The sequence below is a fragment of the Ziziphus jujuba genome, chromosome 4, assembly GCF_031755915.1.
Source record: "Ziziphus jujuba cultivar Dongzao chromosome 4, ASM3175591v1".
Taxonomy (NCBI): Eukaryota; Viridiplantae; Streptophyta; class Magnoliopsida; order Rosales; family Rhamnaceae; genus Ziziphus; species Ziziphus jujuba.
The window spans coordinates 5,229,307-5,253,930 of NC_083382.1; the positions used below are offsets into that span (position 1 = coordinate 5,229,307).

The 24,624-nt window shown below is 33.5% G+C and overlaps 3 protein-coding genes across 4 annotated transcripts in view; 1 reads left to right on the forward strand and 2 right to left on the reverse strand.

The window, feature by feature from the left end:
* Positions 1–11,320: 11,320 nt before the first annotated feature.
* Positions 11,321–12,011, reverse strand: LOC107416253 (uncharacterized). Its single transcript, XM_016024730.4, has one exon. It carries the CDS (start codon positions 11,891–11,893, stop codon positions 11,447–11,449), a length of 447 nt encoding a protein of 148 aa, XP_015880216.1. The 5' UTR covers positions 11,894–12,011; the 3' UTR covers positions 11,321–11,446.
* Positions 12,012–14,638: 2,627 nt separating this feature from the next.
* Positions 14,639–16,863, reverse strand: LOC107416247 (uncharacterized). Its single transcript, XM_016024721.4, has 2 exons — positions 16,587–16,863; positions 14,639–15,083 (listed from the first exon to the last, which is right to left on the reverse strand). The coding sequence occupies exons 1-2, from the start codon at positions 16,861–16,863 to the stop codon at positions 14,929–14,931; spliced, it is 432 nt and encodes a 143-aa protein (XP_015880207.3). The 3' UTR covers positions 14,639–14,928.
* A 1,053-nt stretch (positions 16,864–17,916) lies between these two features.
* The window catches only part of LOC107405133 (E3 ubiquitin-protein ligase SINA-like 10), a 134,291-nt gene continuing 127,583 nt past the window's right edge, over positions 17,917–24,624 (forward strand). Inside the window, exons 1-2 of one of the 2 annotated variants that reach the window (XM_048471903.2) lie at positions 17,917–18,436; positions 20,090–20,881. In XM_048471903.2, the coding sequence (XP_048327860.2) occupies positions 17,975–18,436; positions 20,090–20,782 (1,155 nt within the window). In that variant the 5' untranslated portion in view covers positions 17,917–17,974 and the 3' untranslated portion in view covers positions 20,783–20,881. Of the gene's footprint in view, positions 18,437–20,089; positions 20,882–24,624 lie in introns of those variants that run through there. The other variant, XM_060816301.1, reaches the window with a different exon arrangement.

The following is a 24,624-nucleotide window of genomic DNA, read 5'->3' on the forward strand; positions in this document are numbered from 1 at the left end:
TGATCGATGAAAGAAGGTTAAAGGCTCAATTTCTCAAGAAAAATATACTTTGGAGAATGCTACTTAAATGCAAATGGTGGTTAATTAAGAGATTGGCTTATTTATAAGCGTACACGGAAGAGCTAATGAAGGTTCACTAAAAGCCATAAAGACTTAGAGAGTAAGCATTAATTTTTGTGACGTAAAACGAGTAGAAAACAGAAGGAAAGCAACTTTCAAACGCGGATTAATTGCTGTTTCCTTTCTGAGTGGACGTGGACATGCCGTGTAGTGATTGAGTACAATGGGCTTAAAATTAGTGTGTGAAATTAAATTAACATAGTCTAGTCCATTTGTAGGCCCCGACTTTGTTGAAATTAAAGAAATTTGCTTTATGCATAGAGGACAACATATTACAATTAATAGTTAAAGGAAAGATGAATTTTTATGCTCGATCCAATGAATCAACGTGAATTATGCATAAGATATAGTTGAAAGGAATATATATACATATATATATATATATATAGATATACCGACATATAATATTATATATATTCCATGATCATATATAAGACCAGCTAGTTTGTTTTTCAATTACTTTTTTTTCTTTTTTTTAATGAATATTGTTTTGCAGTTACTTAGAAGAGACCATTTTTCAAGTCAAAACAAAAAAGAAAGACTTAATGTAGATGATAATGTTGCCAACATTCTCATAATTATATATATGTGTGTGTGTGTGTGTGTGTGTGTGTGTGTGTGTGTGTGTGTGTGTGTGTGTGTGTGTGTGTGTGTGTGTGTGTGTGTGTGTGTGTGTGTGTGTGTGTGTGTGTGTGTGTGTGTGTGTGTGTGTGTGTGTGTGTGTGTGTGTGTGTGTGTGTGTGTGTGTGTGTGTGTGTGTGTGTGTGTGTGTGTGTGTGTGTGTGTGTGTGTGTGTGTGTGTGTGTGTGTGTGTGTGTGTGTGTGTGTGTGTGTGTGTGTGTGTGTGTGTGTGTGTGTGTGTGTGTGTGTGTGTGTGTGTGTGTGTGTGTGTGTGTGTGTGTGTGTGTGTGTGTGTGTGTGTGTGTGTGTGTGTGTGTGTGTGTGTGTGAAGTCCCACATCGGTTGGAAAGGGGAACGAAGCATGGCTTATAAGCGTGTGGATACCTTTATCTTGTGGACGCGTTTTGACAAAATCATGCTGGCTGGACCCAAAGCGGACAATATCCACATAAGGGCGGTTTAGGCTGTTACAATTGGTATCAGAGCCAGTACCTGGATCGGTGTGCCAGCGAGGACGTTGGGTCCCAAGGGAGGAGGATTGTGCATGACTTATAAGCGTGTGGATACTTTTTCCTTGTGAACATGTTTTAACAAAACCGTACGGATTGGACCCAAAGCGGACAATATCTACATGCGGGTGGTCTGGGCTGTTACAGTTTGTGTGTGTGCTTTTAATATTTTACCTCCTTTTGAAAATAAAATCAAATTAATAGTAGGAAATTTTGAAGAATATATAATGAAATTGGACTCTGGAGGATCGAAGTACAAGTTAAAAAATAAGATTATTTTTTTAATACAACTATTCTTGTCAATTTTTAAATTTTGGAATGCCGATCCATATATATGTTAAAATGCGATATTAATGATTATTATAAAAATTCGATGAAACTCGTATCCTAAAAAAGATTAGAGTATCAAAATAGAAGGAAGATGTAATAATCCGTCCTGGTAAATATCTAAAAAAATTTCAATTTTAACCGAGTTAATCATGTTTGATCAACTGAACCTTATGTGACTCTTATATTTGACTTTTTATATTGCTAAAATTTTGCTTTGATTAGTATATAATTGCAATAGAGTTCGTCAACAAAAATTATAGTTAAAAAATGATGGTTCTGAAAAATTTTAAATATTAATATTATATCAATATCCAAACTAGTTTATGTTTTTGTCTTTTAGCGATCTAAATGCCTATATATATGTTGGGAGTGTATCTAACATTAAAGAAATTCCAAAATATCCAAAATGTCTCCAAAAATCCAAGAAAACCAATAGATGTGCAGTGTGTCGATTTGACCTGCAATTCACCTCTGTTCACTTTTGGATTCAACGGAGTTGATCATTTTTCTAACCAAGTTATACGTGTTAGATATTGACATTGCTTATCAAAAATCTGGCTGGCCATCGAAATTTCACAATGAAACATCTCCTGACAGGCCATTGTTAGCATTCATTACTAATTTTGAATGGTAATGCGAAACTTAGATTTGTAGATTCATTACTAATTTTGAATAGTAAATTATATGTAGCCTAATTCATGGCTGAAAAATAAATAACATGTGCATAAAAAGATAAGTGGAATCCAATTCAAACCATTAGTCTAGCTGCTAATTAAAGAGAGAAAATGGATGCCATGACCAAAGAACCAAGACCTGTTTTGCTTATACAAGCGCTGGAGACTGGTACGGACCCGGGTGACGGTTTTGGTACATTTTTGGAATCCGGGAAGCATGAAATGTTTCCAATGCTTTATGGGTTCAATACATATGCCTAAGAGGTCATGAAATCAAGCTAAAGCAGCTTCAAATGCAATCAAAAAAGGCTTGTACAGACAGCATCAACAATTTGGCCGGTAAAGGGAGGAGAGAGAAAGGTAAGCAGGTTATAGTCTTATAGATTAGAAACGATTAAAATTAAGAAAGTAGATTGAATGAAAAATTAAAGTTTATGACGTTTTATATTCCTTATGCATGCTGAGCAGATGGTTTTCATTGTCAAATGGAAGACTGATTTCTATTAGTTGAAAACCGCATATATAGTCGGCCATTATGATTTTCATTTATCTATTTATTTATTTATTTTGATAACATCAGCCATTATGTACCATTCTGATTATATATATATATATATATATATATATATGTATGTAGACTTTACCTATGTAATCTTTGACTTTTTTGGTGTTGGCAAATATGCTTCCTTATTTTGAATTTTTTGTATTTTTTGTACTATATATAAAGAATATAGAGTGATGTTATGCTTACCAAATTTGTTTATTAAAATTTTAATAAATAATCACATAACAGTATATGAGTGTTCAATAAATCATTCATATTTTATAATTATCAGAGAAAAAACCAATTGTATTATATGTTACATTATTTTTACCAAAATTTTAATAAACAAATAGTGTAAATGTAAAATTACTGATATATATATATATATATATATATATCATTATAAACCACTTATAGTTCATTTTTGTTTCATTTTGCCTTTTTATATTTCATTTTTGTTTCATTTTAACCAAATTTAGTAGTTCAATATTTGAGTTAATTGATATTTTTAACCTTTTTACTTGTACATACATATATATATATATATATATATATATATATATATATATATATGTATGTATGTATGTATAAATTATTCATTTATATTATATTTTTATATTTTCTTCATATAGTAATATACTTTTATTTATAATTATTTTTAGATGTAAATGTTTGAAAAAATTAATGAATATTTAATAACTAAAAAGAAATTGAATTGGTCTAGTTTCGGAGCTGCTAGAACCGACCATTTTTCAAGTCCAAGATTCTTTAACTGTATGTGTATATTTTTTCACTATTTTACCCACTTTTGAAAGTAATATCAAATTTCTTAATAAAAGTATGAAACTTTTAGGAGTTTATCAGCTACCTTGTTAAAGTAATATATTATATAAGTTGAAGAAAGTAGTGGGAAATGACTTAATTGGAGCTTATAATGAAATTGAATTCTAGAGGTTCAATGTTCATATCAACAAGTAAGAGTATTTTTTTGAATACAACTAGATTTACTGAATTATTACCAAATTTTTGAGTGATAAATTTATGTAGGATCGATGTGTAATGGCTGAAAAGTTAATAAAACGTATGCATAAAACATAAATGGAATCTAGTGCAATCGACTAGTCTACCTACTAGCCGTAATATTTATTTGCTAATATAAGAAAGAGAAAATAAAAGCTTAGTTGGTAACGGGTGGAGAGAGAAAGGTAAACTAGATTTATGAATTATTAGAAATATTTTACTGGAAGGAGTCCAGGATATGTTGAGCATTACTAGCGTATCGATGCCAATAAATTATCAATTGTATATAATCTATATGAAAGGCAAAAAAAAGGAAAAAAGCAGTTTATTGACTTTGAGAGAGTACATTCTCGTCTAAGATATCCTAAGCACCTTCTCTCAATAAAACATAACCGTATCAATCATTACAAAATTTTTGAATGGTGATTTAACATAGATAGACGTTTGATGGTTTAAAAATCGACATAGAGTTATGAAAAAGGATAAGTGGAATCTAATACAAATTACCAGTCTAGCTAATCATAATATCTAAATATTAGTAAGAAAGAGAAAATGTAAGCTTAGTCGGAGCATAGAAAAGTGAGAAAGGTAAATAGATCATAGAATAAGAGAAGACTAAAAAAATAAGAAAGTCAATCAAATGAAATTTAGGTATTGACATTTTATAATCCACATGTTTAGCAGATTGTCAAATGGAAGACTGGTTTCTATTAGTTCAAAACTATACATATCACATGGTTAGCCATTAAGATTTATTTATTTTTCCTTGATAATTTCAGCCATTATGAATCATATTTTTTTAATGTGTGGATGTCTATAATAACGATAATTTTGAAAAAATTGTAATTAATACTACTATACAAAGATAACGATTTCTTCAAAATAATTATCGTTCGTATAGAAATCTATATATTAAAAAAATAATGACATCCATATCAAAAAAGAAAATGATTATATATATATATATATATATATATATATATATATATATATATGTGTGTATATATATTTACTTTATACTTTACCCATGTACTTTGACTTCTTTTTAATTTGGCCAAATATCATTTTGGCTTATTTTTGTTGAATTTTTTGCACAAATGCTACCTTTTTAGAAAGAAAAAAAAAATTCACTTTAAATCCCTTACATTTCATTTTTGTTTCATTTTACCTCCTCAATATTTCATTTTTGATTCATTTTTAACCCATTCTAGTAGTGAAACTAGTAGTCAGCTTGTACATTTGATTTAACTGATATTTTTAACCTTTTTACTTTGTATGTACAAATTAAACATTTACTTTTCTATTTTTATATTTTCTTCAAATAATAATATACTTTTGTTTATAATTTTTTTAGACATAAATGTTGAAAAAAATAATGAATAGTTAATATCTAAAAAACAATTGCATTGTTATAGTTTTGGAGCTACCTAGAAGAGACCATCTTTTAAGTCCAAACAAAAAGGAAAGACATGATATATATGATAGCGTTGCCAAGATTCTCAACTGTGTATATATATGCTTTTCACTATTTTAACCACTTTAGAAAGTAACATAACATCAATAAAAATAGGGACTTTTATATGAAATTGAACTCTGGAGGACACGTCGAAGTAGACGGTAAAAAATAAGATTCGTTTTTTGATTATTACTATTTTTGTCAATTCATTTTTTAAATTTTGGATGGCGCCTAATATGTCAAAATGCTATAGCGGTAAACAATTGATGAAACTTGTAGTTAAAAAGACAAAAGGAGTCCAATCATTGCCAATATTATCAGCTACTTTTCTTAAGTAATATCATATGAATCGATGAAACTAGTAGGAAATCTATTTATTGGAGTTTATAATGAAATTGAACTCTGGAAGTATTCAACGCTCATGCCACCAAATAAGATTATTTTTTGGATGCAACTAGATTTACAATTATTACTAAATTTTGAATGATAAGTTTATGTAGCTACTATGTGTGATGACTGTTAATTAGTAAAATGTTCATAAAAAGATAAATGGAATCAAATACAACTGACTAGTCTACCTACTAGCCGTAGTATTTACACGCTAGCAAAAAAGTAAATGAAGAGAAATTGAATGCTTAGCTGGTAAAGGAATGAAAGAGAAATGTAAACTAGTATTAAATTTTTGAATGGTAACTTTATATAGCTATTTATTATGTGTAATGATTGAAAAATCAATAAGACATACCTAAAAAGATAAGTGGAATCTAATAAATGCCATTAATCTAACAATTGGCCGTAATAACTACATGCTAATAAGAAAGAGAAAAATAGATGCTTAGTCGGTAAGGAGCTAAGAGACAAATTAAGAAAGTAAACCAAATGAAAATTGAAGTATACATTTTATCAAATATGTAATTAAAGCAATTAAGGAAAGAAAACATGTATGTAATAAAAAACGAGAGACATTGGAAGATATAATAACTTGATTTTACGTACCACACTTTTCATTTAATGTAATCAAAACAACGGACTTTGATATCATTACTAAATTTTGAATGATAAATTTATATAGCTGCTATGTGAAATGGTTGAAAATTTAATAAAACGTAGGTAGAAAAGACAAATAAAATCGAACGCAACCGATTAGTTTACCGACTAGCTGCAATATTTATGTGCTAGCAAAGAAATGGAAAATGGATGCTTAATTTGTAAAATGGGGAGAAAGAAAGGTAAACTCGATTCGTCAATCATTATTAAAGTTTTGAATGGTAATTTTATGAAGCTAATGATGTGTAATGGTTCAAAAATTTATAAGATGTAAGAAAAAAGATAAGTAGAATCCTATACAAATTACTAGTCTAGTTATAGCTGTCATAATTACATGCTAACAAGAAAAAGAAAATAGATATTTAATTGGTAAAGAAAGATCAGCAGAAGATAAATAGGGCATAGAGTAAGAAAAGACTAAAATTAAGAAAGTAAATAAAATAAAAAATTGAAGTATATAATGTTTAAATAAAATAAAAAATTGAAGTATATAATGTTTTACAATCTTTATGATCAGAAATATAAGAAAAAATATAAATAGAATTCAATACAAATTACTGGTTTAGTTGTTAACTGTACTAATTACATGCTAATTATGAAAAAAAAAAATAGATGTTTAATTGGTAAAGAAATATCAGCATAATATAAATAGACCATAAAGTAAGAAAATACTAAAATTAAGAAGTAAACTGTAACACCCCGTCCCAAATCGCACCGGAATCCGTGCACGTTGACCGAGGTTGACCGTTGACCGAACGGGTCAAAAGTTGACTTTTTGTTCTAGTTGGAATTTCTAGTTGACTTTTTGTTCTAGTTGGAATTTCTAGTTGGAATTTCTAGTTGACCAGGGTACCGTGGCGAAGTGCATGATGCCCCGAGTTTATAGACTAATAGCACGTCGAAAACGGAGCTACGGTTTGAAAGTTATGGGCAAAACAAGTTGAAGTGTAAATAGTCCAAAAGGTGCCGGGAGTTGACTTTTTCTTGTGGTGTAATTTTGTTTTGACTCTTGTATGGTTGTAAAGTACTTGTCGATACGAGTTCATAGACTAACGGTACGCTTGAATCGGACGTTTGGTTAAAAAGTTATGGACATTTGAAATTTGCCGGATACCGTATTATTTTATTATATCTGGCTTAGGTGCACAGTGATGCCACGTGTCAGCTCCTGATTGGTCCATGTGGCATGAACAGTATCACACGGTGGCTTTTATTTGATAAAAATCTCGGGGAAGAGAGAGAAAGAGAGAGAGGAAAGAGAAAGAGAGAGAGAGTCCGACGGGCCACCGGAGGTTTTCAAATTTTCCGGCCGATCTACCTTACACGCGCCGGCCAGTAAGATTCCCCTCTCTATTTCTGGCAAAACCTCAAAATTTCACGACCATTGGCCGCCGGACGCACTCGTATCGAGGCGGCGAAGATCGGCAGCGATTTTTCCCTCCATCGCCGGCCACCGCCGATTGACCCATTTCCGGCCATTTTTCGGCCACACGCGCCAGCTAGCCAACACCACCTCCTTAAGTCCGACCGACCCACCAAATATCACGGCCACCGGACCACCGACGTGCCGGGATCGGAGCTTTTTCCGGCGAGGGGCCGGAATTCTTCAAACCGTGATTTCTCCACCGTCCGGCCTCCGTTTGCCTCACCGCCGGTCCCGTTGGATTGCTCTCCCCTCGATCTACAAATCTGCAAAAAATCTCAGCCAACGGCCACCGCACGCGCCGCCGCCGGCGACGGTTGCCGTTGACCACGGCGGCTCGCCGGAAGTTATTGTTCCGGCGAGTACCCAGTCTCCCGGCCAGCTCCTGTCCACTGTGTTCGATCTCCTGAACCCGAATCCGGCATCCGTTTCCGTCAATTCGCGACGGTTTGGGAGAATTGCGGAGTCGAAACCCGAAAGCTTTCCGGCGAGATTCCGACCCCGTCAGGTCCGATCACCGGAAAGTAAGACCGAATTAGTGATCCTCATCACTCGAGTTTCGATTTGGTATATAACTCGTAACTTTTAGATATCGTTTGGTGTTCGCTCCCCGGGTACCCATTTGGGAATTACCCGAATAAAATATTAATATATTTGTTGGTATACTGTGGTTGTTTAGGTGCACGCGCGAGTAGTGGCGTTGATCCGGCGGAGGATCTTAGCTGATTTACGCGCTTAAGGTGAGTGATCCACCTTCGAAAAATATTTTGGGCAATTAATTATGTTTAATTGGTATTTAAATTATGCTCATGTGGTGCGATTTAATTATGAATTTTATTGAGGTTTAATTTATTTATTATGCATGAGCAAAGTGTATTTCGGTAATATTCGTACGTGGTTTAAGTATTATTTTCGGGCATAATTAGGTTAAATATTTTATGAAAATATTTGTTTAAATTTTATAAATTATGCCCGCGGTATTTTTTTATTGTTGAACCTCGTACTTCGAGAAAATTGTGGTTTATGTGTTATCGATGGTTCGTACCGATTTGTTAAATAAAAAAATATGTGGGATGGTAAGTGTGAGAATTTAATGTATTTCCCACGGTAATTTTGGAAAACGGTACGGTTGGTTAATAATGATTATTTTAGACGCACTCATACAGTATTGGTGTTCTGGTGTATGGACACGTGGTAGCGTGCAAGTATTATGTGGTTTAGCGCGCAGGTATTATTTCTTCCGTTGTTGCCATTGGACCGTGGGCAGGCAAGTTTGTTATTGGCCACAGCCGCCCTCCTCCTTGGCCGGGATGATGGTTTCAGCAGCGGTACTGTCGGGACGCCGAAGTGCCGTTTGCAAGTTTCTCTCTTTAACCCCCCCGCCAGTCGGTGCTCGAGACGCTGGGTATCGGAGGGCATCACCGGTATATGGTGTGGTGCGTCAGGTGTAATTTGCAAATAATGTTTTAAACCCCAAAGGTGTTCAAAAATTATTTACTATAATTTATTACATTTTAATTATATATTGGGGTATGTATTTATTTATTTATTGTTTATCAAATGGTTTAATCCCTTGGTTTTCGGGAAGTATGTACATCGGGTTTTGTGAAATTGTTTTAAAAAGGGAACATTTCAAACGGAGTGATTGGTGAGAGTTTTGAGGAAAATTATTGTTTCCGATAGTTATTATTTATTATTATTTATTTATTAATTGTTGATATTTATTCAATTCCCTTAATTGTTATTATTATTATTATTATTATCATTAAAAGTGTTCAGTAGTTAGGGTCACTCATTGAGATGATTAGCATCTCACGTTTTTAAGTTCCGTTCTCTTAGGTACAAGTGGTGGTAGACGTTCTTCTGGAGCGAACCAATTTTTTTCCGCTGCTATCGTGTTTCAAGAAGTACCGTTGTACTCTTTCATTTCAGTGTATTATTTCTTTCATCCTTGTTGTATTTCTGTTGATTAGCACTTCTTAAAGCTCTGTATACTATTGGGACACTTATGTTTTATTTATGCACTGGACTGTTGTTATTGTTGAGAAGTGCTGAAATTTGTGGAACAATTTGTAGTTTGCGGGAGGAATAAGGGGATGAGTATAGAAGTGTGTTTTCAGTGCAGGTAATTTGTGGTAAGTCCATCCCTTAGAGGAGGTTCTGCCGGATTTTCCATTGGAAGGTCCGGTAGGGTTTCCCTGGAATCAGGACTTGTCTAGGGTTCCGGGGAGGAATTCTGGACGGGTCCTGACATAAACAAAATGAAAAATTAAAATATATGACGTTTTATAATTTATATAATCAAAAAGATGGTTTATATTGTGAAATAATAGATTGTTTTTTATTATATCATAACTATATATATATATATATATATGTATGTATATATAATCCATTGGCAGAACATAATTTCGTTGCCAACACTGTTAATTCACATAAATAGTAGAACTAACATTTCCAAATATTTGTTTAGCGGAAAAAAAAATATTTCCAAATATTTAGTTAAAGCAATTAAGGAAAGAAAACTATCGATGAAATCAAAACAAGAAACTTTAGAAGAAACAATAACTTAACTTTATGTACCACACCATTCGTTGAGTGTATTAATCAGGTCTAATAACTTGCATCTGCATGCATCTATAAATATATATATATATATATATATATATATATATATATATATATATATATATAGAATCTGTTTAATATGTATTCACTATTTGCTTTACCCATATAATCTTTATCTTTTTACTTTTCAAGTAGTGTATATATATTTCACCACAAAAAAAAAAAAAAAAAAAAAACAAAACAAAACAAAATAGTGCATACATAATTTACCAAAAATAAAATAAAAAATTAAGTGCGTATATAGCAAAAACACGAATTCAACGTGAAATTATCGTTTTTTGATTTATTATTTTTTTAAAATATTCTTGTGTTCTCTATATACATATATATATATATATATATATATTTTAAATGGAATGTTTGAATTATTTACATCATAATCTACCATAATTAAATCTATTTTTCATATTTTCGTTGATAGTAAAAACTCATTAATCCCGCGACATCAGATTAATTAGTTGTTTATTGAACAATCACAGAGAGAGCAGTTCGCAGTTTAGAATTATTATATAACCATGGCTGTTAAAAAGAAGTGAACGTACCCGAATTTTATTTTATTTTATTTATTTATTTTTTATTTTCCCTATTTTGGATCCTTTAGCCCTAAAAGTGATTTGACATGAGGAGGAATAAACAGATGGGTGACATGTAGCAATCAATTAGTACTCTTTATATTGGCCGTATTAGTGAACTTTAATGCATTAGAATATAATTCTATTTGCAACTCATAGTCAATATTCTATTATAAGTAATGTTCTCATACATTATATAGCAAGATAATAATAAAAAATACCAAAACAGAAAAACAAACAATATAATCAATAATAAGATGAACAGTAAAAAAATAAAAACCAATATCTCTCCACTAACACTACTTCTGAAAGCAACATCCATTACTCCATTATCATCTTCTAACTAAAGAACAAGGAAGCTAAAAAAGCAGAAATGGAAAGAATAACATCGATATAGAATTATATCTTATATCTATATATACATATACTGTCAAATGCCAAGATTTACATTCATTGCATCTGTAAAAAGCATTCATCAAAACACCTTTTTTTACACATAATCCTAGATGATGGCCCCATTACCCATCTCAATCCAACATAGAACAATCATGACCGCTGACGCAGGAACACTCATGGTGACTAGGAGTAGCATACAAAGAGCCAAACTGGGCCTGGAATTCAGAAGAAATGACTGTAATACCCCTACAAGCTTACAAACATATTCATCATAAGGACCATAGCACTGCTTCTCCCAACCCATCCATTCTGCAGGAGGCTCGTAGTTCCTTTCTATCACTTTCATCTCATGTATGCGTCTCCTCAGTACTATCATGCTCTCGTCCACTTGTCTTCCTCCAGCAAATGCCTTCGCAGCATTACTTAGTGGTCTGATCTTTCTTTGCCCAATTGATACTCCAAAATTCTTCAGGCCTTGTGGTTTTCTTGGCAACAATGGTGGAGAAGGAAAAGAGCCTGGCTGTGGAGAACAAAGACAAGTAATTGTTTCCATTAATGGAGGTCTTTTAGGGAATTAACGCAAAAAAAATAAAAATAAAAAAATAAAAAAAATAAAAGAAGAAAGAGTGTTTATAGAAATGGTGTTTCTGAATGACGCCTACGTCCATCTTTTCCAGGGGTTTCTTGTACTTATATATTAGACACCAAGCAAACACATCGTGATCTAGCGGCTATGACAAAGGCCTGTTGGGTGTTTGACACGTGCCCTTTACGCGTATCTGAATAAAATACTGGGTTAGATCTGGATTTGGACTGCCATGTGTCGGTTTGTGATTTGCTTTTTCTTTGATTTTTTGGAAGCTTGCCACGGATTAGCATTAATTCATGGTCGGCACTATTATTTATTAAACAAATAATAACATTATTTTTAAATGAATAAAATATTTAAGATTCGATAATCAAAGGTTTTGTACTTTATTGTAGTTTTCCGGATGTTCACACTTGTAATTTTGTCGTGTTGCATTTTGCACGGGAATTCTATATAAATACAATGAAGCTAGCTTGTGTACAATTCTATTGCAATGATATCTATGTTCCACGTGTCAAGTACGCAGAGGATCTCATATTTACAAATTTACTAACGGTTTCTTATTCTTTTTTGCTGCTAGAAGTCCTGGAAGTCCTGGTTTGTAATAATCCCAAGAAATAAAGTCCTGGTTTTCAAATAGAAATCGACCATTGGACCACGGGCCACCCATAGGAACTAAACCGTTCTTAATGGCCATCCTCTTTCTCTTCCTTGACTAAGGACTATGGATTAGGGTAACAGGGCCTCTCATCTCAAAACCCAATCTCAGAAAAACAGCTGGCTTTCCCTTCATTTGTTTGTGCCCTTTGATTGAGTCCTTCTAAAAGACCCTACAGATCCCCCAAGGAGCGTGTATAACTACCTCATAGATAGCATCCACAAGACACTGAAGTAGCCTAGAAATGGATGCATCTTTTTGCTATCTCTCACGACCTTTCGGTCCCCAGTTTCACTGGAAAATTGGAATCCCTCTAACACTTCAGTTAGTGGTTTATGAAAAACCTTAGCCGCATATCCAGATCACCAAGTGTGAAAATCCTTAGTCACTAGGCAAGAAAGCTCGAAGGGCAACAAACTCAAAGGAGCCAAAAAGTTCTTCATTAATTTTATCCACTTCCTCAATATCCTCCTTTTTTCACACTCAAAAATGGATCCTGAAAGGTCAACAAAGAGCGCCTCCCTCCACACTAAACCCAAAAAACGGACTATTTGGTCAATACACTGAATCCCCTCTCTCTTTCTTTTTCCTTTTCTTTTTTTTTTTTTCTGGGGTAATACGTACATTGAATCCCTTGTTACATCTGTAATGCTTATTCAAAGAGCAATTATTCCAAACCATTATCTGCTTTACCTCTTTTCTAATCAAATGGCTCTATAACTGTATAATATAATATTTACTTCTGCCAGAGTATCCATTCGCTCGAAACTGCTCCGCTTCCGTTTCTACTTTCCGCAAGCGGTCGTCCCACCGGAAGGAATATTCTGAGGCGGGCAAGGAAGGAAGAGGCAGAATGGAATTAGAAGTAAGAAGTGACTGTTTCTCCACACAAATGCTTAGGAAGTGCTTTTAGAAATCTAAATTTTTTTTTTTAAAAACAAACATATTAAAATGTAATTTTTAAACCTTAAAAAGCTATTATTAGCTTTTAAAAAATAATATCAAAGAGAACTAATATTTCATTTTGAATTCTACTATCTAGTTTTTATAAAAATTTTAATTTTTTATTCATATAATGTTTAATTTTTTTCTGATTCCAGAACTGTCCAAACATATTAAAAAGTAATTTTTGAGCTTTAAAAAACTATTATTAGCTTCTCAAAAATTAGACTAAACAGAATTAATACTTCATTTTGAATTCTACAATCTATTTTCACAAAAAATCAAAATTACTTGTTCATATTATGCTTAATTCTCTTCTGATCCCAGAAAGCATGTGAAAATGGAACTTTGCCTACTTCTCAAGTCTTTATTTGATGATAGAAAGGATTACGGTAGACGTTTAAAACTGTTCTTGCAGTTTTTCTCTTTTATTTTATTTTATTTTTTTTTGGCCTTTTTGGTAAATAAAGTAGCGTTAAAGCATTAAAGAACCTACACAACGAGAAATTAAAAGATTGATACAATTCATCCTGCAGCAGCAGGTTTACAAAAGCAAAGGGCAGAGCCCAACAGATGATTCATCAAAAGCAAAAGAGGAATTGGTTGGCAAGGAGGTTTTGGCAACCAGGTCAAATAATCGATTTGACTCACGAGCGGACCAACATAAATTTTGTATATTCTTCCCAAATCTGGAATGAAGAAGCAGTAGATCATTCCAAGTTTCCCAGCCACTAGGATCCTCTTTTGAATAGATACCTGAACAACAGCTTGAGCAGCTGATCCCCATTACACATTCCTCCATCCTCAAGCTTCCACATACTCAGCAACCAAACAAGAGCTTTAATCTCTCTTGATTCCAGGGATAACTCTTCAAAAAGTTTAGAAGGGATTCAAGGAGGCCGTAAACAGGATGATTGAAGGGAAAACAATCGCTTTCAATTGTTTTCCCTTTTTCTTTTATGCTCATTTCAGATTTCAATTATTGTCAGAGTGTTGGTAATGTTTTTGTTTTTGTTTTTGTTCCCCCAACCCCATATGGTAAAGAAAGCAAATCAAAGAAACTAGGATATAAAACCAACAGCTATACACAGAAAAAAACAACGGAAAGGTAAATAAACATGCGCTATATCATATCACAATGCATGCAACTACATATGTTTCTCACGATGTCAGAATTAAGGTAGCAAATAAGTGAGGCAACAGTGTCAAATTGAGCCTAAATGTAGGCTTTACATGTATAAAACTCAAGTTTCATAACCCAATTTGATACAACTGCTTGTATATATTAAATAGGAAAGGGTAATATACATACACCTACAAACAAATTTTATCCTGGGAACCATCTGTTATATCAGGTGCTAAGCAAAAAATGCATCCCCTGGGCAGACAACCAAATATATCAATCGTCATAGGAGGAGTGAGGAGAGGCAGTACATCCTGGGTCGAAGGGATCTTCAGACCCACAACAATGCGAATATTGGAAAACCTGGCCAGAGTCAGGAGTATCCATAGTGCCTCCAATGTATACGCTCTCAAACTTCCTCTTTGTTTCTCCTAATGACATAAATGTATCCAAATTTATGCAAATAAGAGCCAAACTCAACAAGTCACAGGAAGATAGAATAGAATGCAAGGAAACATATTAACCAGTGGGACATCACAAACTTCACAGAAGTGAAAATTACAGCAAATTAAAGATGCGAAAATTAGCACTTCTTACCAAATTGGGGAGAAAAAAGTATTTTACATATAACATGTCAAAAACTCATGTTAAACCAAAATTAGAGCTCAATAAACCTTCATAGTAAAGTTTTGTCGAACATCCAATACCACACAGATCTACAGTACATTAACTCTGACCCGGTTGAAGTCATGATTTACTCTGTAGGAACTGTCTAGTACATTGATATCATTCAATTTATTCTGTAGCTACAGGCAAGTTGCAGAACATAATCATATTTACTCAAATGCTTTGCTTCGCTCAAACTACAGTAATTTCTTTTCTTCCATTTCTCATGTAAAGCTTTTAATGTACTTCTAAACAGAGAGTAAATGCCCCTTAACTGAATGATGATGTATAGGACCAAGCAATTTCTTGGTTCAGCATCCAACAATTTCAAAGATTAAGAACCAAGTAAGCATTTTCTATTTTACATAATAATGTGACAAATTAATTAACCACTTAAACTCTCCATTTCTCCCCCCCTTTTTTTTTTGTTTTTTTTTTCTAATTTATTTATTATATGCACTAAAAAAAATTTCTATGAGTAAAAGATGAGTCAAGAAAATAAACTTCTTTGGTTTCAGTTTGCTATAAAATTTGAGCATCCCACAATATTGGGGAATGAATACAAAACACCTAAAACAAAAAGCCGCCCAAGATTTTACCAAATTACAAAACAGAGGGCAAGTTAATTAGTGGTCTTCAGGGGAAAATGAATTTGAATATTTTGACGAGATAATTACCACCTGTACTTTCACTTGAAACACTCTAGGGACAAAATACAAGATACACCCTGAAAGTCTCAGTTACAAAATAGACCCCAAAAACATTTTACGAGTTTAAACAAACTGGCCAACCAGTATTAATGAAACCATAAAAGTCCTAACACCCACAATCATGATCATCAACACTTTTGTAATTGATATCAGAGTTTCAAAACTTATAAAAACGTGAATTTAATGATAAGAAGCCTTTACAATGCAGCAAGTATTTGCAAACAGCATGTCCAAATTCAATTTGAAGTTTTAAATTTGAAACTAACGTTTAAGTTTCAACTTGATTCACTGTTTATCCCCTATTAACTAAAAAAATGCTGTAGATTTTATTCTGAACTATGGCAATCAGTATCAACAAATAAAGACAAAAGAAAACACATTCAATACCCTTCTGGTTCTTAACACTCTCCACAAATTGTAACCACTCAAAACAGCTGAATCCGTATAATTCAACATAAACCAAGAACATAAAAATCCAACATAAACCATTCACTAAACACATAATAATATATGTAAAGAAATACCCAAAAGCATTAGAATTGAAATGGAAAAAAGAACCTCCAAAATGAGCGGTGTGGAAGCGACAAGCCCGAGGGTGATTAAGAGAGGGGTCGAACTGGGTTTTGCAATTCTTGCAGGTTTTGAGGGTGGTTTTGAAATTGGGATTGGAGGAACATCGAAATGCAGGAAAACTGGATGTGGGTTTTCTTGTTTGGCTTTGAATTTTACGAAGAGAAAGCGAGCGAGGCAGTAGAAGCGAATGATGAGGAAGTGTTAGAGCCATACCCACATAAAACAACGCTTTTGGCTCTCCGGGTCTCAGAAAATTAAGCATTAACCGTGCTTTTGTATTTCCTATAGAAAAAATAAAAAAATAATAAAAAGGAAAATTATATTTACCTCCTTTGTGATTTGCAAAAATTATAATTTCCTCCCCCAATAAAATAGGGTTTTTCCCTTGAGCCAAACATATTTTAGCATCGGTTTCTGCTTTTTTTTTTTTTTTTTTTTTTTGGGTTGGCATATTGATTTTTCAAATTGAACTTCTCATGAAAAACAGTTCTTAAAATGCTAAAATATAATCAATTTTAAAATTATTTTGCAAGTGAAACTTAATTTAAAAGTTATTTATACAAATAAAATTTAAAAATTAAAATGCTAAAAGTTCAAATTTAAGTATTAAAATGTCAAAACACGTTACATTCCCAAAAAACACGCACGATTACCCTACATGATCAAATTAAAAGTAATTTTCATATCCCCCTTGTTGTTTTCTTTTTTCTTTTTTTTTTTTTTTTTGAATAAATGGTTTACTTGACCAACCCATTATAAAATGCCTGATTGTGAAGGTTTTCAAAAATTATGATGAAAGTGAAAAATATGATAGAATTATAAATAATTTTATTTTTCAAATATTAAGATTTTAATTAAAATAAAGACAAATTTTGGGTTGTTAATACAATTAGCTTAAAAACCTTTTAGATTTGGAAATGGCAAAAATAATAAATAAATAAATAAAGAAAAAATTACAAAATTAACGGTTCATTTGGTATAATTTATATTAAAAGACTTTTTGATTGAATAATTTCTTTTATAAAAAAAATTATTGAAAAACTAATGGATGTTTAACTAAGAATTTTATTAAAAAACAAACGGATGTTTAATTACTTGTTTAAAAAAAATAATTTTACTATTTATTTAATGCTCTTTTTAATTTTTCTATATTAAGTTAAAAATTAAATTTTTTTTTTTTAAATTTAGTTTTTATTTTCACAAACAAACAATTGTCAACTTATGGTTAAATAAATTTTTAAATAAAAATGTTAATATAATTTTTTTTTTTTTTTTTTGTTTGGTTGCTAAAAAATAAGAACATGCTAAATTAGCGATACTTTAATTTTTAGTAGGTATTTGGATAGGAGGCGAGAAGGGGGAGAGAGAGAGAGATGGCGAAATTCTCGTTAGTGGGTGATGAAGAAGATGGGGAAGGACCCAGTGATGCGCGACGCAAGAGGCAGAGGACCTCCTCTGCATCTGCATCTGCATCTACCTCTACCTCCAATGGAGTCGGAATTACCTTTGAAGAGAACCAACCACCTCCTCAACCCTTGCCTTTAACTGTTGACCAACACGAACAAGAAGAGGAAGGGGAAAGCGAAGAAGAAGAAGAAGATGGTGGGTATGGTGAACAAGAGGCAGAAGAACGAGATCCAGAAGAGGAAATTGAAGAGATTGATCAAGTACCCTTTTCCACACTCAGAGTCGTTACGCGAAGCAGATCTTCCTCTAACTCCATTGGATTATCTTCAGCTGCTAACCAGGCAGGCTCCATTTCCGTAAAATTGACCGACCCAGATGTCCTTGATTGCTCTATTTGCTACGAGCCTTTGGCAATTCCCGTCTTCCAGGTTGGTTAACTGCCCCCGATTTTTTGTTTTTTGGATGGGTATTTTCTGATTGATTTTCGATTCATTTCGTTGTCCCCATGGGGTTTTGAATTCTGTTCTGTTTTCTGTTTGGAAGCTTTAGATATCAAATTTAGAATTGTGAGAATTTGGTATTGTTTAATTCTAGTGCTAAGCTAGGCATATTAATTGTTTGTTTTAGTTTTGTGTTTGGAAGATGAGCCACACAAAAATTATTAAAAAAAAAAAAAAAAAAAAAAAAGACTAAAAATTTCAATAACCACTGGCCTTCTTCGCACTAATGATAAAACGAAAGGTTAATGCAAATTATGCTTCCCAGGTCTGTTGCTAAGTTCATTGTTGGAAGAATGGATAAAGAATCTCCATGTTTATCGAAGAGTATGAATAGCTTTCCCTTGTTGTGTGTCTCCTAGGGAAGAAAAGGAAACAATGTCAAAAAAGAGAAAAATTAAAAACAAAACTTTTAAAGACTAGTTTTGAGGATTCATGATGCCAAGGATGTGAATCAGATATTTTGCAGCATCAATTTGATTAACAACTGAAGTGTGGAGTGATTTTTACCCACTTGATCAGGCTTTACGGTTATTACTGTTTCTAAATTGATTCTAAGATTCTTGAGTCCTTTGATGGTGAATGTTCCTGATTTTCTCTCCATGTTTTAAACTTTTGAATGTAGGATTTCTCGATTGAATAGCAAGTGCAAATTCTGTAGATTGTTATGCTCCTAGACCATTTAGTTGTTTCTTGATATTTGTTGAATTTTCTGTGTTTTTATGTATTTAAATTACTAGTTTAGATGCATGTGCTTGTTTAGTAGCTTCTAAAGCATTATCTTACAAAAATGTCTTCCCTTGGAGTTAAGCTAGCATATAATTAGGTACACAATGAGGGACGGGAGGAGGGTGGAAGTGGAGAGGAGGATTTCTTAGGATAATGTTATCTCTGCATCTTATTGAAGCTTTTGTAGCTATGAGATATTCTTTCCTCAAACTCTTTTGCTGCCTATGGGTGATAATGAGGCATTTCTAAGAACTAGAAAGCTTGGTTAGATTCCAAAATACCATTTCAGCATGGAAATGGTATCAAAATTACTACATGGGTAAAAAATTTTCAATTTGATGCACTTCTTCATGACTAAGCTCATCAAGGTTTAAGTGTTTCCTGCTATATTCCAGACAGATTGTAGCTCTTCTTGTGGTTTCAGATTGAGCTTGGTTTCTTTTATTGCAGTAACTAGATGATAAGTAGGTAGTTATGGTAAGAAAAAATATATATATATGTATATATTATTTACAAAAAATCCATAGAAAAGTAAGGAGAGTGGATACATTGGAGTTTTTTAGGTGCTTAGCTTTTAAGCTTGATTGTTAAGCTGGAGAATTTATAATTTCAATTTTTATTTCTTAACCCCCTTATAAAAGTATATCGTATAGAGTTTTGTTATGAAGCACAGCTGAAGTTGGGCATGAGTTATGCTATGGCTGCTCATGGGCTACCCGACAAGTTTGTTGTGTGGCAACCCATGGACCTCTGTAGCAGGTTTATGCATGCTGAATATGTACGTACATATGATATATTTATGTATATCTACAAATGTAGTCTGATAACTTTCTTTGTTGATGCATGGCTACTTAGTGTGAGAATGGACATGTGGCTTGCTCTTCTTGCTGCGGCAAGATTGAACATAAATGCCCTTCCTGCTCATGGCCTATTGGCTATAATCGTTGCCGAGCTATAGAAAAGGTTTTGGAAGCTGTTAGAATATCATGCTCAAACACAAAATATGGTTGCAAAGAATTAGTGAGGTACAGTGATAAAAAAAGCCATGAGAGTACATGCATACACTCGCCTTGTTCATGCCCCCATCCGGGTTGCAATGTTGTCTCCTCAGCTGGGAACTTATACCAGCACTTTCGCTGTAAACATGTGGATTGTGCTGTACGCTTCCAGTACAACCGCACTTTTAATGTGGCATTAGATGCTAATGAGAGATTTCAGATTCTTCAAGAACAGGATGAGGGTGTCATTTTCTTACTTAACAATAGCGCTGAACTTCTTGGGAATTTATTGACGGTTAGTTGTATATGGCACTGCTCATTCAGTGGGTTCTTCTATGATATTGTTGCAAAAAGCCAGGGAAACTCTCTTCGATTACAATCTTTCACAGAATGTACTAAGAGACGTTCAAATAGCATCCTGGTCACAACAGGGTTCCTTCTTGTACCTCAAAATTTTCGCAATTCTAGCAATGAGCTGAAGTTGGAACTCTGCATATGGAGTAAAGATTCATTTCCAAGAAACTTCCAAAGAAGTATCAATGATCTTTAACTTATCTCAGTAATATCTATGGTTAGAATTATACAGAATGTGACATAAAATTTTTATTATCTATTATGTTTATGATCAGAGCATATATATTTGTAAGTATATCTTTAATGTCTTAATTATGTCAATTTGCCATGTATAGACTTACAAATGTACCTAGCTTAAAGTGTTTTTGATGAATCCATATTCATGGTCTTAAAAGCTTGAGTAACAAGACAATTTTAAAAATTATTATTTCGTGCTAGGATAATTTCCTCAGTTGCACATATATAGTTTTCAATCCCCAATTTATTATATTCATGATCATGAACCAGGTCAATCATAATAAGTACATATGCCATAGAGCACAATACTCAAGTATAAACAAAACTAAATTTTACCATCTAGTACTTAAAAAACATTTTTCCCGCACTACGTTTTTGGTCTTTTACAATATTTTAAATTTACGACCTTTTTATATGTAGATGTGAGAGATTTATCAATTAAATTAATCTCACTTGACCACCATCTAATTTTATAATTAAGTTGTTAAGTATATATATATATATATATATGTATATATGTACCTCGTACAACATATTAAGAACTTGATCTCCTTTTAAAAAGAAAAATATTAATAATTCCTCATGCGGCCACTGTAACAAGCATCCATATGGTCCTTCACTTGATCCAGATCTGTTGGAATGAAAATCCGTCGCCATTCAATCAAACAGTTTTATGAAATATTAATTATATTGATTTGAAATAAAGATAAATGCATTTACATCAATTTTCCATGTTCTCCCGAGGTCTTTCACCAAAAAATTATATATATATATATATATATATATAGTATATATTGATATATAATTGGTTTCTTTATAGATGCATCTAATAATATTATAAATATGTACAAGGAAATAAATGAAAGAATAATGTTTGAGTTTTGTACCATAGTCAAATTTTATGCTTATGAAGTGCTTTGTACAACCAAAAGTGCATTCGTAAATTGAAGTTGCATAAGCTTCTTCACACTCTTTTGCACGCCTAAGAAAGCAATTTTTTAAAACTTGAGGTCCATGTTGTGCTTCTTCTAGACCGCACTTTCAGCCACCCTTCCCATACAAAAATAAAAGTCTCTGTTGTAACACCCCGTCCCGAACCATGTCGGAATTTTTGCACGTTGATCGAGGTTGACTGTTGACCGTTGATCGAAGGAGTCAAAAGTTGACTTTTTATTCATGTAAAGTTGAGCTTTGACTCATGCATGGTTGTAAATTGTTCGTTGATACGAGTCTGTAGACTAGCGGCACGTCCGATTTGAACATGTGGTTTGGAAGTTATGGACCTGTAGAGTTTTTCAAACACCGTATTATTTTAATATTATTTTTAAACGTGTAACGATGTGCCACGTGTGATTTAATGAAGGTGACCATGTGTCACCATGTTGAGAAGCCACATGTCAACCACGTGTAATATCATATTATTTTATTTTTATTTTGTGTAATAATATTATTTAATTATTTTTTTATTTTATTTTATTTTATTTTCTTTTTTATTTTTATTTTTCTTTTCTTTTTATTTTTCTTTTTCTTTTCTTTTCCCCTCGTGGGAAAACACCTTCTCTTTTCTTTTCCTTTCCTTCCCTTCTTCTTCCCCGAGCCCGTCAAAAAGCCAGCAGAAATTTTTCCCTCTCTCTCTCTCCTTTGACTCTCTCCCCTGCTCTCTTTGACCGGCCTTTTGGTCGGATTTCAGTCGCCAGATAGCCACACGCGCCGGTCATCGTTGAAACCTAGCTCGCCGCGACCTCAGCCTCCAATTTTCCCGGCCAGTCGCTGCCGGACGCCCCTAGATCGGACTGGTGAAATCGTCGGCGGCCGGTTACGTTTTTCCGGCGATTCTCGCCGTTTCCGACCAACCCAGCCCGACCCATACCTCTATTCCACCATTTTCGATCCCTCTGAGTCCATTTCCGGGGTTAGATTGCCCAAAATCCCCACCGTTTGAGAGATCCCTCAAGTATAAATCCGATCGAAGCTTTCCGGCCAAATTCCGGCTGCCTCCGGCGGAATTGGGGTCGATGGAGACCGGATTTGTAATCCTCGTCGCTCAAGCTTCGATTCGGTATATTATTCGACTATTTTGGATAACGTTTGTGTTTGATCCCCCGGATACCGGATATTATTTGCCCGAATAAAATATTAATTTATTTGACTGTGTGTAAATTGTGTTCTAGGAGCACCGGTGAGTCATGGAATTGATCCCATGGTGGATCATGGTTTAATTGCGTGCTCCAGGTGAGTAACCCACCTTTAAAAAATATTTTGGGCAATTAATTATGTTTAATTGATATTTAAATTATGCTCATGTGGTACAATTTAATTATGGTTTTATTGTGATTTAATTTATTTATTATGCATGAGCAAGGTATATTTTGGTAATAATTGTACGAGGTTTTAAGTATTATTTTCGGGTATAATTGGGTTAATTATTTTATGAAAATATTTGTTTAAATTGTATAAATTATGCCCGCGGTATTTTAATTGTTGAACCTCGTACTACGAGAAAATTATGGTTTTGTTTGTTATCGATGTTTTCGTACCGGTTTGTTAAATAAAAATATGTGGGATGGTAAGTGTGAAAATTTGGTATATTTCCCACGGTAATTTTGGAAAACGGTACGGTTGGTTTAATAATTATTTTAGACGCACTCATACAGTATTGGTGTTCTGGTGTATGTACACGTGGTTTAGCGCTCAAGTATTATGTGGTTTAGCGCGCGAGTATTATGTCTCCCGTGGTTGCCATTGGACCGTGGGCAGGCAAGTTTGATATTGGCCACAGCCGCCCCTCCCTTGGCGGGGATGACGGTTTCAGCAGACGTACTGTCGGGACGTCGAAGTGCCGTTTGCAAGTTTCTCTCTTTAATCTCCCCGCCAGTCGGTGCTCAGGACGCTGGGTATTGGAGGGCATCATTGGTATATGGTGTAGTGCGTCAAGTACAAATTTTTCGGATAGAAATTTCAAACCCCAAAGAGTACAAAATTATTTATTATAATTTATTGTAATTTATTTATATTTGGAGTATTTATTTATTTATTTGTTGTTTATTAAATTATTTGGTCCCTTGGTTTTCGGGAAGTACGAATATCAGATTTTGTGAAAATGTTTTAAAAGGGGAACATTTCCAACGACAGTGAGGGTTTTGAGAGAAAGTATTACTCCAATTGTTTATTTATTTATTTATTTAATTATTCGGTATTGATTAATTAAATCCCTTTTATTTGGTATATTATTATATTAAAGGTGTTCAGCAGATAGGGTCACTCACTGAGATGATTAGCATCTCACGTTTTTAAATTTCGTTCCCCTAGGTCCAGGTTGAGAGACGTTGATCGTCCGGGGCGAGCCCGACGTCTCAGTTCGTTGCCGAAGTCCAAGAAGTATTTCTTCCATTTTTCCTCTTCATCTTGTATTGTTTCCGTATCTGTCATTGTATTAATTCATATTTATTTGTATAATGCTCTGTATACTGTATTGGACGTGTAGTTATTATCTATACACTGATTTACTGTTGTTTTGAAGTGCTGTAAATTTGTGGAATCAAATTGTAGTATCGTGGGAGGAATAAGGGGATGAATATGGAAGTGTGTTTTCAGTGCAGGAAATTTTTGGTTAGTCCTACCCTTAGGGGAGGTGCTGCCGGATTTTCCGTTGGAAGGTTCGGTGGTATTTCCCTGGGATCAGAGCTTGTCTAGGGTTCCGGGGAGGAATTCTGGACGGGTCCTAACATCTGTATTCAAGAAATTTGGGAAGCTTGAAATTATGATCCAATGAATTGTATTTTTGAGAAAGAAGAAGATCTT

What these genes read in the sequence shown, in the direction of transcription:
- LOC107416253 (XM_016024730.4), bottom strand. Translation starts at nt 11,893, where the DNA reads ATGGAAACAATTACTTGTCTTTGTTCTCCACAGCCAGGCTCTTTTCCT.
- LOC107416247 (XM_016024721.4), bottom strand. Translation starts at nt 16,863, where the DNA reads ATGCTTAATTTTCTGAGACCCGGAGAGCCAAAAGCGTTGTTTTATGTG. An exon ending in CCACACCGCTCATTTTGGAG is followed by an intron (nt 15,084 to 16,586) that starts GTTCTTTTTTCC and finishes TTATGTCATTAG; the next exon opens with GAGAAACAAAGAGGAAGTTT.